This window comes from Pelodiscus sinensis, chromosome 7, assembly GCF_049634645.1.
Source record: "Pelodiscus sinensis isolate JC-2024 chromosome 7, ASM4963464v1, whole genome shotgun sequence".
Lineage (NCBI taxonomy): Eukaryota > Metazoa > Chordata > Testudines > Trionychidae > Pelodiscus > Pelodiscus sinensis.
Genome location: NC_134717.1, coordinates 59,948,828 through 59,961,769, shown reverse-complemented (window position 1 = coordinate 59,961,769; position 12,942 = coordinate 59,948,828). Strand labels below are relative to the sequence as shown.

The following is a 12,942-nucleotide window of genomic DNA, read 5'->3' as shown; positions in this document are numbered from 1 at the left end:
TTAAAATTACAGTTTGTATTCTGTGTGAGAGTGGCAGTATGATGTACTGCATTGCTTTCTTCTTGTCCTTCAAACCACTGCGAGGCTATTTTCAATTCCTTGAAGGCATTGGAATGTGAAAGGATGTCGACTTATTCTTCATTGACATTCCTTTCATTATGCGATTACCGTTTTTCCCGACCAGGAAAAATGGTTTGTACAATTTGTTGTTCATAAGACCGGTGTTTGTAAAATCAAGTTTCTACTATAATTCAAACTCTCAATTATGACTACGTGCCTTCCTCATAATATATGTGCACTTTTAACAAAATGTTTTACCTCGGGTCACAGGAATTTCAATACCACGCCCAGATTCTAAATTTTGTAATGTAGCTTGCAAGCCTGTAACCTAAAGAATAAAAATAAAGAAAAGTTATGTGGACTTTGATTTTGTACACTGCCACCACAAGTAAGAAACCAGAATATGCATGCATAAATAATCAATCAGTAAATACCATGTGCAATTACTGATTTAACTAATTCACTAAAATTACTCATTTCATTCACTTTTCCAGAAACATCTCCAGTATAACTCATTTTGAAAATATTAAGTCCAACAATGGCATACAATAATCCATCCCCAATTTCTGGTGGTGGGAATATTATATATTTATTTAAACAATGCAAATGTTCTGGGCCATCTTAAGGGCATTATCTAGACTATGGAGAAGATCGAAGGACAGATCAAATGCCACAGTGTTGATTTAGCGGGTCTAAAAAAGACCTATTAAATCGAATGCTGAGGGTTCCCTCGTTGATGCTGAAACTCCGATGCCTTGTGAGTAGAGAAGGAAGTCAATGGGAGCATTACTCCCATCAACGTCCTGCTGTGAGGATGGTGCTGAAGCTCGGCTTAAAGTATGTCGACTCCAGCTGTTTTTGACACATGCACTTCTCATAATAATTTCTCATTGAATTAAAAGTTAGTTTGCTAACATAATACGGCCCATGATATTGTCACAATAAAATAGCTATCACAATATGCTACTGTGCATTTAGGAATGCCTGCCATTCTAGCAGCCGGTAAACTGACCTGCCATGTATAAGATCTTTCATTTTCATTGCACTAGAGAATGATTTCACAAGATAAATCTTTTATTATGTATTTCAATTATTAGACTTTTACTCCGGGTGCCGATGTAAGGCTGTAACACTCTTTCCTCTAAGACATGAAGACATGTTCCTTTGTTCTCAACCCATCCCTGTACGAAATGGGCAAGATCTCTATAGACTGGTATACATGATAAGATAAAACAAATCTTTTATCTCTGCACTTGGAGGACCAAAGTGTCTGGTGCCTACTACTTCAGGAAGCGGAAGTTTTAGGATCATTCCCAGGTAGAAAATACTATATAATTCTTTAAGCATGAGTAAATTATCTGGAGGTTAGCAGTGATCTTAGAAAACTAAGATCCAGTTTACTGATACTGCATCTCCACAGGTATGTTTAGAAGTACCTGACACTATGAAAATAAATTGACACTTTCCTTTCAACCTTTTGACTGACAACATTTGACTAAAACTATTTTGGCATCCACTAAACTTTAAGGATGGTTTCCTCTGAAATATCTATAATATCCCTATGGGCAGGGCTTGCCGAACCGCGGCGAGCCCCACTCGCCAGCTGCGCTGTCTGGCAATCTGCACGTGCGCAGATCGTTCTGCGCATGAGCAGATCACCCGAACCCAGCTCTTACGGGTTGCAATCTACTCGCCATGGGCGAGTAGATTGCATTATTTGTCAAGCCCTGCCTATGGGGCTACTTGAGTATCTTCATCCAATCCAGAATCTGGTCCACAGATATCCACAGATTTGCAGGAGTAATCTATTATTATAATGACAGTACTTGGATATTGGATCAGTATAGGTACTCTAACTAGGTCATAGTCTCACTCATGTTTCATTCACAAATATGAAAGCTGAAAGAATGATTCAGAAGAACATTTCAGTATTCCCATTCCTGTGAATAAAATTTAATGCAGTTTTTCCACCCAAGTAAAAGCCCTGTTCAACTCACAGTTGGCCTAGTAGAGAGAGACAAATTCTAGGAGTCAGTACTAGTGATTTTGTCAGAATATGTTATGAAGACCAGGACTTTAACAGGATTAAAAAAAGAACTAGATACATTCATGGAAGTATGGTCCACCAATGCTTATTAATCAGGATAGGTAGGAATGGTGTCCCTAGCTTGTTTGTCAGATTACAGATGATTACCTGTTCTGTTCTGGGGAACTTGGCATAGGTCACTGTTGGCAGACAGGATACTGGGCTAAATGGACCTTTGGTCTGACCCAATGTGTGTCATTGATATTGAGACGATAAAAAGTTTCAGAGGGGTAGTTGTGTTAGTCTGTAACTGCAAAAACTTAAACAACAAATAGTCTTGTAGCATCTTAGAGACTAATGAATAGTCTTATAGCACCTTAGAGACTAACAAAAAATGTAGATGGAATCACGAGCTTTTATGGGCACAAACCACTTCTTCAGATAAATCTCATGATACCATCTACATTTTTGTTAGTCTCTAAGGTGCTGCAAGACTATTCATTGTTTTTCAAGTTTTTTCTGAGGTGATTGCAAGTTCTTACAGTTTAAACCATTAATAAAACTTTATCTCTTCCACTACATGAAATGTAGGGCAGCTGAACACAGATAGGACTTTAATTCAGGCTGTCCTCACTATAAGTCCAAGATACATTCCAAAAACCTTGGACTTACGGTGGAACAACTTAAAGCAGGGAATTTTTTCCCCCCACAGCTGACTTCCATTTACGCAAAATGGGTTTTTTTTTCCTGCATGACTTAAGAGTGGGGAATGGAAGGACTTATAACATATCAGTTCCTAGAAGCGCCAACAACTTTCATGCAGAACAGATGTATCCTGGGGGGATTTATAGTGGGGATGCTCTGTATTTTGTCTGGGTGCTTTAAACTGAAACATCAAGATTCCTGTATCTGCTTCCAAAGAACAAAATATTTGTAAATCACATGAAACTCAAAAATACTCTTCTTCTATCTCAAGCTTTCTTTGATTTAAACAAAAAAAAATATGAATCTGTTCCCAGTATGTTTCTGCCAGTGTAGTAGACCATATTTTTACCTGACCAACTGCTCTGTCTCTCTCCAAGCTGGTTAACATTTTCTGTCTCAGTATACTCTGGTATTTTTCAGTCAGCTGCTTCAGCATTGGCTCATATGATGCATAATGTGCCTTCAGCCTATGAACAATAAAAGGCCAAGTGTATTTTAAAGGATGACTGAGTTAAATCAGCAATTTCCATCTAAATAACTTTTTCCCCCATGTACTGTAGAGAAGAATAAAAAGTAGAAAGGTCAAAACACAGGAGACAGCTAATCTTATTTAGCATGCAACTGCCCCACTGGAGTGCCAAGAAAAAATATTTATATATCAGTTGTTCAGTAATAGGATCTATATATCCTGACACCAAAACCTTTTGAAGTCATCTGTCCAGTTCTGTTTTCTGTTTTCAGCAATCCCCTAATCTTCAAAGTACATTAAATGCATTACATACATTAACCTTTATTAATCTTTGCTTCCTTCGTATAGATGGATTTTATTTCACTGGGAGAAAGAAAAATGCAGACAGGATTTGACAACCAAGTAGGCTACTTATTTAGAGAAATCAACTATGAAATTTTGAGCATTAATTACAAGTAGAAACTATATTGAGATGCCTTCATCAAATTAACATGGAGATAAATCTCTCCCACATTAACTCAGGCATCAAAGTATGGAAATGCTCTATTTTTCAGGAGAAATTGCTCAGCTCAATACACAATAATTAACAACTTCAAGAATATTGTATTTTGCCAGAATGCGCACAAAAAGAGACACAACTGGGATTGTTCTTGCAGGAAGATAGACTGTAAAGTTAAAATGCACATAATGAGAGTCAGCCAAAATCATGAAACTTCTAGATATGTCCCACATCAAATGCCAGCAATGCCCCACTGCAATATATATTGGACAGCAATGCCCCACTGCAATATATATTGGACAAACTGGACAGTCCCTATGGGAAAGTATTAATGGACACAAATCAGATATCCGTAAAGGGAACATACAAAAACCTGTGGGAGCACACTTTAATCTCCCTGGGCATGCATTACAGATCTTCAAGTGGCTGTTTTGTTACAAATCAATTACAGGAGCCAAATACACAAGGAAGGACTGGAACTTCAGCTCATTCCCAAATTCAATTCTCACACCTCTGGATTAAACAAAGATACTGGATGGTTAGGTCATTACCTACTTATCAAACAATGAAGGAGACAATGGTTCTTTGTCTTTGAAGAATCTCATGATACCATCTAGATGTTTCATCAGTCTTTAAGTGTTTCCTGACTCTGTTGTTTGCTAATTAATGGTTCTAATTTGCCCCCCTTTGATTATCTAGTCTTTAGGTATTTTCCCTATTGCTTTCCAGCTCCGCTTTCCCTTGATATATTTTTTACCCACTGCCTTTTCTTGTCCCTTTTGCTACTCCCAATTTTCCCTTCTTCCATGCCCCCCACACCCCCCACCATCTCCCGTATTTATTTTGGTCCCAGACATCCAACACTCGGGTCATCTGAAGAAGTGGGCTGTGCCCATGAAAGCTCATGATCCCATCTACATGTTTTGTTAGTCTATAAAGTGCTACCAGGCTATCTGTTGTTTTTTTCAGTTTACCTGTACAGACTAACTCGGCTACCCCCTAAAACTTTAAAATTGATCAATTCAAACCCAAAAAACTCTATAGCAGCGAGTCTCCGAGTTCTAGTCAATTGTCCTGTGCTCCTAGGACTCATGTTACAGGCCTAAAAATAGCAGTGTAGACATTTTCACTCAGGCTGGCCCCTGGACTCTGAAACCTGCTGAGGGGCAGGTGGGTCTCAGAGCGTGGGCTCCAGCCCAGGGTGAACATTTACACTGCTATTTTTAGCCCCATAATGTAAGTCCAAGTCAATGGACCCAGGCTCTGAGACTTGCAGCCATGAGTTTTTGTTTGTTTGGACTTTTTTGCAGTGGGGATGTACTCTGGGTCAGCAGCCTAACCGTGGACCGCACAGGAATGGCAAGTAATAGTAGCTGAAGCAGAGGAGCACAACAGTTCTAGGAGCAGCAGCTAGTCTGTAATGATGAACTTATGGAAATTAATATTAAAGAACTCATAGGGAATTTTCATATAACCATGTGGGCTTATTTGCACCTAAAGCAATTCAAATCCCAGGCAGACGGTTAAAGTTTCAGGAGACTTAACAAGGATAGAAACACTAATTATTGCAAGGATTACCACAACAGGCTTGATTTCTACAGGTACAACAACTTGTTACTGATGGCTCTAGGGCATGTCCCCTAGGATGCAGGTGGGTAGGGCATTTTACTCAACCTAAGCAGTGTCTCATCATTTACATTGCTAGTTACAGCCATGCTAGGTGGGCGTACAATGTCTGCAAGCCACAGGACACCACACGTGCAGAAATACTTAAAACAACCATGTTCACGAGGAAAATGTTAAATAGATTTTTCAAGATAACTAACATTTAGGCTACTCAGAGAACCTTTTCTACTAGGTTACAGCCCCAAGAAGGTTGCTGCATTTGAAAAGAACATATTAATAATACAGTTACCACTAGCAGCCAGATGCGTGAATGCTCATTTTTGGAAAATAATGGCTCACAGCATTAGCAGCATGGAGAAGTAAAGTACTAGAAATCCTGTGAATGGATCAAGTGACAGATAGCCTCATATCAGCAACAAAAAGTAGATCTTATATCTGTAGCTACCATTCTTTTAGATTTTGAATAGAAATGACAGAGAGACTGACCAAACACTAATGGAGTTTTTTAAAGGTAATAAATACAGGTAATCAATAAGATTAAATGCTTCTATGGAAAGTTCATGTATGTTAATAATGATACACTTAAAGGGGCTTGGGATTAAGTGCTTCAGGAATTCACCCCAGGAACTTCTATCCACATAGTGGTAAGGTATCATAAATCACTCCAAGGCTCTTCACAGAGAACTTGAGGGGACAATCTTAGTTATTTTGTCAGACAGAATACAGTGTTTGTGGAAAAGAATGCAATATGATGCTCACACATCTCTTAAACACCAATACTTTGACAATGTTGATGCTCCACTAATGTACTTGATTCCATCTAATATTTCAAAGCTACTTTTAGAAGTATCTTCCTGCTTTACGGGATGTTGTCTAGACTGAGCGTGTGGTTCATATCCCTGTGCTCTAAAACAAGGATGCAATTTCAAAATCTGCCACTGACCCATTGTTTGGTCTTGAATTACTTGCTTAATCAGTCTGTGCCTTAACTTCCCTCTATGTAAAATGGGGATAATACTGTGACCAAAATGCACCCCTGTATTCACATCGTAGACCAGAGGTGGACAAGTTCTGGCCTGCTGGCTGAATCTGGTCCACAGGATTAATCCCTGGAAGCCCCCCATCACTATGTTTACCTGCGCCACTGCAGATATCGGATGATTGTAACTCTCGTTGGCTGCGAAATGCTGTTCATGGCCAATATGAGTGTTGGGAAGCAGTTTCCTGGTCCATGTAGCTTCCTGCCACTCGCATTGGCTGTGACTGGTGATCTGCAGACAACAAGATCAGATATCACCCTATATCTGCAGAGGCGCAGGTATGCGTAGCGGCGGCAGTACACCAGGGATTAACTTTCGCAGAGAGGTGGACAGAGAAGTGGACAGTGGCCAAGAGAGGTGGACAGTCCAGAACACATGTTCTGGGAAGAAATTCAGAACAAGGAACATCTTAGGGTTACCCTGGAAGTAGTAACCAAAGCTGCTAGAAGCAGGTATGAGACTGGAGTGCTGCTCGGGTCAGAATTGCTGGAGCCGAGCTATAGCTATATACAAACACTCAGAGTATGACCTACATGCTGGCAGGCTCATTGTGTGTGAATCAAGTTCTAAGTTACTACAGAAAAGCATTATGGAGCACCCAACATTTCAGGGGCAACACTGCTCCTCCCTGGGTTCTAGACTGTACTCTAGAATGTCAAATAACACATGGCCTTTGGGCAACATTTTGAGATGTTCCCCTGAAAGATGCGGTATAAGTGCAAAGTAATATTTGCTTTTATATATTTCCAATCTTTCTCCTTCATTTTACCTATCAATAGTGCCTACTGTTCCTTCTCTAAAATGTAAATGCAGCTATAAAAAAAGATTTAAAAAAAACTTCATTTTGACTTCTTTCAAGTTAAGAAAGACAATATGGAAAGCAGAGATTATAAAATGTTATAGTAATGCAGGTTTATATTTGAGCATTTTTGCTATACTAGAGACAAAAAAAAGTACATCACTTCATTCTACAGATTAGATCAAAACATAGTCAACAAGTGTCAAGGACAAAAACGAATGACATTTTTTAAAAGATTGATTTATTGCATCTAACTCAAGTTGAAACAAATAAGTGAGTTTCTCCAACCACCATGAAAAAAAGGGAATTGACAGTCAAGGAACGTTACATACTTTATGTACCAAATAGTATGTATGTGTGTAGGTCTTTTTTCTCTGCCTCCTAGGAACTTTCCTCTGATTTCTGAAACACTGGAGACATTTGAATTTTAGAGATCTCAGTTATAATTTCTCTGCTTTCAAGGCTGGCCAGAACTGTGATTTAATGAGATGCTAGCTAAATTCAACTAGCTTTGGTGTACCAATTTAAAATTCATCCACGATATAATATTGCCAAGAAGCAACCCAAACTTACTTAGATTTTGTTAAATGACAGTAAAAAAGTAGATCGGTTTACTTACCTTTTAATATCACTAATGAGCCTGTTTTTTTCTTGGACCACTCGCTTATGGTGCATTCGATGGAAATCACGTTCTTTCTGTATTTTTTGCAACGCCTCCTTAGCTTTGCTGCATGAAAACACAAAAATCTGAAACTTGTAATTCAATCATCTGAGGACAGGGCCTTGGGAGACTGTATGATTTGAGATGGGTAATGGGAATCTGAATAATGTAACTCCATGTCTACATTATCCCGTAGTTGAAAGTACAGCTATATGAATAGCAGTATGTACCAAAGTGCTGCATTATAACTGCTCCATGTGGGTGCTGCAAATGCAAACTATCAGGGTTCTAGTTCACATTAGTTTAATCCTGTCTGAAGAGGAATATGATAGCTAGAAACTTTTTAGCTTCCCCTTGTTGATCCTGCAGGTGTGGCTACACTATAGCACTTTGGTTCCCACATCCCCATAGTCCAAATCATGGGGCAGTGTAGACAACCCCTAAATCACCGATTCAAATTCATCCCATATTGGTAGTGACTAAACTGAGAACAAAAAATGTGGTGGTCTCAGTCAACTTCCTACGGAATTGTCTGCTCAGAAAAGATCATCACCACAATGCTACTTGACTCAAATGAGAGACTGAAGACTGAGCTGTTATGAAGACCTTTTTCCTGAAGGCGATCCTTCCATGTAAAGTACATTGGTGGTTTAAAGCATGGAAGATCCCGCTTCCTCTGCAGCATTCCCCCTTTTGGTGCATACAGAAGACACTAAAATCTCTGAAACAGCTGTCAGTCTTGCTCTCTTCACAAGCAGTTAGCTAAACAGAATGGGGGGAGGGGGGGAAACGAGCCATTTACAGAACTAGGCTAGGACTGTCAGAGGAGCAGGGATCCAAAGGAGTTAGTCACCCAGATCCCATTGAATTGCAGTGAAATTTGGCATCAAACTCCTGTAACGCTGAAAATTCCAGCCCTAAACTCTGAGTCATCAGGAATATAAAGACTCTTTTAGAAATTATGCCATCTCACACCAACATTTTGCTTCTAGCTACACACGGCATACAATCCTACATACTGTATGAAGTGCTACACGCAACACAAGAGCAAAAACAAATATGTATTTTATCTGTGATAAAGGCAAGCAAATTTCTATGGACTTTTGGTGCAGTGGGAAGGAAGGCAAGCAAGGGTTCTAGCTCTTAAATTACTATCAATTCTGAGGAAGGTTTTACACTTTGTCTGATTTCAGCAGCAAATGGGGTATCTAATTGTGTGCATAGTTTTGAAAATGAAGACCCTAATCTATTGGGCCACAAAATAGATTAGATTCCTATCTGTAAAATAAGAACAATAGCTAGATTTCCTTACCAGAGCATTGTAAGGCTAACTGAACTAATGTTTGTAAACTATATAAAAACCAGTGAACAACAGAGCCTTAAATCTGATAAGTTCTTCTTTTATATGTCTTCACTGCATATACAAGCCAAAGATTTACACAATCACCACACATCTGCCAAATACATCCCCGCCACATCAAGCGCTAGAAATTCTGTAACGTTGCTACACACAGGGGTCGGGGGCCCTCTGTGGGTAAGGGCATGTTAAATGTGATTACCATTAGAGATACGCACATACACCCCAAAGCCTCTGTTTAAACAATAGGGGAAATGGTATAAAATACCTAAAGCTGCAAGGAAATATAGAATCATAGGACTGGAAAATACATCTGAAATCAAAGTCTAAAGCCTAAGAGATTCAAGGTATCTCAAATCATAAAGATTTTATACTCCAGCTGGCTCAAATTGTGATACAGTAACTCCTTGCTTAGCATTATATAGTTATGTTTCTGAAAAATGCTACTTTAAGCAAAATTGTTAAGCAAATCCAGTTTCCCCATGAAAGTTAATGTAAATAGAGAAGTCAGGTTTCAGGAGAAATTTTCTCAGCAAACAGAAGGCAGTATATACATATACAATACAAGTTTTAAACAGTGTAATACTGTACACCGCAAAGATGATGGCGAAGCTTGGTTAAAGTGGGGGAGTCAGAAGGTGGAATATTTCCCAGGCAATATCTTGCTACTAAATGATGAATTAGCACTCGACTGATCTTGCAAGGGTTAACATGTTAATGTAGCATCACACTCAGAGGCTGGAGGGAGGAAACACAGAGGTAAGGCAGTAGCTGCAAACACTTTCCTGCAGAAACCAAACAGGATGATGACCCACATGATGCTGCTAGAGTGCACCACTCTCTCCTGTGGATGGTGCACACACAGCAGCATAGTGTCAAGGGTGTGTGTGTGCGCACGTGTGACAGAGACACATACCCTATGTATGAGGAAGCAAACAGAGATACACACTGTGTTTGTGTCTGTGAAAGAGAGAGAAAATAGAGACATGCATTGCCCCTTTAAGTCCACTGACCCCACTTCAAGTACACTGCCCTTGTAAGTAGACCAAGAAGTCCAGACACAGGACTCTGAATTAGGGTTGCCACATGTCTGGTATTTGCCCAGACTGTCCGTTATTCGGGTCCCCATATCCGGTAAAAAACCCAGAAAATACTGGACATGTGAAATGTCCAGTATTTCCTGATTCCCTAGGACAGAAACCGAGTGGGGACAATTTTCCTCTACCGCATCTGGTGGAGGAATGAGGAGTGCAGGGCTATTTAAAGGCGCTGCTCCCTTCCCCCCCCCCCCCTTTGTTTAACAGCTTTGGTCTCCCCTCCTTTTTTTTTTTTCTCAACGGAATTTTTTCCCGGTGTTTTTTTTGGGGGGAGGGGAGGTTCGATATTTTTTGTTAAACGATCTGGCAACCCTAGACTCTGTAGCTGTGATACCCTGCTTTGTGAAGAAGGGGGTACAGAGTGAGGGACTTGATAGAAGAGGGGGGGATATCCTGACTTCAGAAACTCTCTCCCCACACACACCAAGAAGGAGGCTTCTGGGAGCATCTCCGAGGCAGGGGACAGGAGCAGCACGGCAGTGCGGGAGGGGCAGCTGAACTGCAGCTGCCCAGCTGCATATACCTTACAGCGAGTTTAAGAGGGATGATGGGGGGCTTCCAGCCCACTCTGGTTCCAAGCTCTCACACTGCTTTTCCAGAAAATCCTAGGAGTAGTGGACAAATCAGGCAGCCAAACAACATTATAATGGAGCACGGCACAACTTTAAATAAGCATATGCTCTAACAGATAATCAATATAACAATGAAACAACATTAAAACTGGGACAATGATAAGTGAGGAGTTACTATATATGACTTGACTGAATAATAATTATTATACAAAGAAGGTAATATCTTCAGCAAGAGTAAAACAATATTGAAAACCATGCATGTATGCTATTTTACTCCAGTTGAGATCAAACCCTCCAGTGACATGTTAATTAGTTTATTTAAATCTACTTAAATTGAAATTAATGTACTCAAATACACTGCTTCAGAGTTCATGTTTGCAACATTTTCTTGTTCATACATTATACTGCTAGATATAAAATATCCTTGTTACAGCAAAATAAGTGTTCCAAAAGAAGACAAAGCAATTGCCAACCAATCTGAAGTTGACTTCAGTGAAGCTATGCTAATTTATACAAGCCTAGGATCTGATCTGGAGGGTTCAAGGGACAGAATAGGAGAATGACGGTTGTTTGGAGAGTTTCTCTCTACATTAAAAATAAATGCAATTTCACCTTTGATTTTCATGACTTTCAAATGTTTAATTTTTAGAATTACAACACTTGATTTAAAAAAAAATCTAAGTTTAATGATATGCCTAAATTTCAGTTAAACACATTTTTAGCACGATAATTAATGTTTGCAGAGATATTGTTGGAGTGGCAGGGCATTTCCTGACATACACTAGTTTCTTTTAGAACAGGTCTACACTAGGATCTTAGTCAGAGGCAGGCTCCATTCATGTGGACACACTACCTTGGACTATATCTGATTCTTCCCCATAGGGAGGACACAGAACTTTGAATTTGTAAAATCAGGTGCCCAGAAGTCAAACTTAATACATTCAGAATAAGTCTCCCCGTATAGACATGGTCTTGAGTTTTCTCTGGTTATTTCAGCAGGCATATAAAGGTTTGCACACATTGGACAGTGTATTAAAACGTATTATTTATTGTACACAGGATTTGAAAGTGATCAAGAATTTCTCTTTAAATGCTAAAAATCCATGGTAAAATTTGTTTGAGTAACAGGAATCTAGTAAGTATGCCTACCGTTGCTACAGAATCATTTGAATACTGTATTAAACAAAATTACATTCCAATTTTAGACACAAAAGCTCTTCCTATGACCATTAAACATTAAAACAGAAAGAAATTGGTTTAGTCTTTTAAACCGCGCCCCCATACTGGTGGTGTCACAAATAATGTCCCTTTTCAGCAAGTTGATCGTCAAGAACAGCAAGCTCAGAAGCAACCATTTTAATTAGAAGCTATTTTCAAATACATTTCACAGCGATGCATCTCACCATGCAAACTTTCTGTGTGAAACACTGAACATAATGAGTATCATCGTCTAATCAGTCTAATCAGCACTCCTCCATTATGTTCAGTTGGAAGCACTGAAAAATAAAGCTTAGTATATAACCAATGGGGAAAAACTTTGATTATACAAGTCTTTGAAGTTAAATATATAGTATAGTATATTTCATCCAACTCTGGGATTTGGGTTATACAGAGTAGATCCTCAGCTGGAGTAAACTGTCATAAATCCATTGAAACCAATGGACCTGACAATTTACACCAGAAATATCGGTAGACAATACCACCAGTCAAAAATATCAGAGGTAAGATTATAATTTTCCTTCTTGGACTTCAGTTTGCCACTCCTCACCTTCCTAGTTAAATGGGAGTAGGCGGTTGCATGGTTTCCCCTATACAACCAAACACAAGGTTCAGGGAGGCTGCAAAGAAGACTAGGGAATGGTTTGACTTAGGCTATGTCCAGACTGCATTCCTCTAGAAGCAGATCAAAAATTTAAATGAAGTGCAGATATACAAATCTCGCGCTTCATTTGCATAATTGTGTCCAAGTGCTTTTGCAGAAAAGGGTTTTTCGGAAAAAAAAACCCGCAGTCTAAAAGGGGTTCTTTCGAA

The 12,942-nt window shown here is 39.3% G+C and overlaps 1 protein-coding gene across 4 annotated transcripts in view; it reads right to left on the bottom strand.

The window, feature by feature from the left end:
* The window catches only part of SPAG16 (sperm associated antigen 16), a 677,765-nt gene that overhangs the window by 643,804 nt on the left and 21,019 nt on the right, over positions 1-12,942 (bottom strand). For 3 of the 4 annotated variants that reach the window (XM_014575658.3, XM_075933953.1, XM_014575661.3), the window contains exons 6-9: positions 7,844-7,951; positions 6,522-6,656; positions 3,141-3,258; positions 319-388 (exon numbers count right to left, since the gene is read on the bottom strand). In XM_014575658.3, the coding sequence (XP_014431144.2) occupies positions 319-388; positions 3,141-3,258; positions 6,522-6,656; positions 7,844-7,951 (431 nt within the window). The remainder of the gene's footprint in view (positions 1-318; positions 389-3,140; positions 3,259-6,521; positions 6,657-7,843; positions 7,952-12,942) is intronic. The other variant, XM_025186825.2, reaches the window with a different exon arrangement.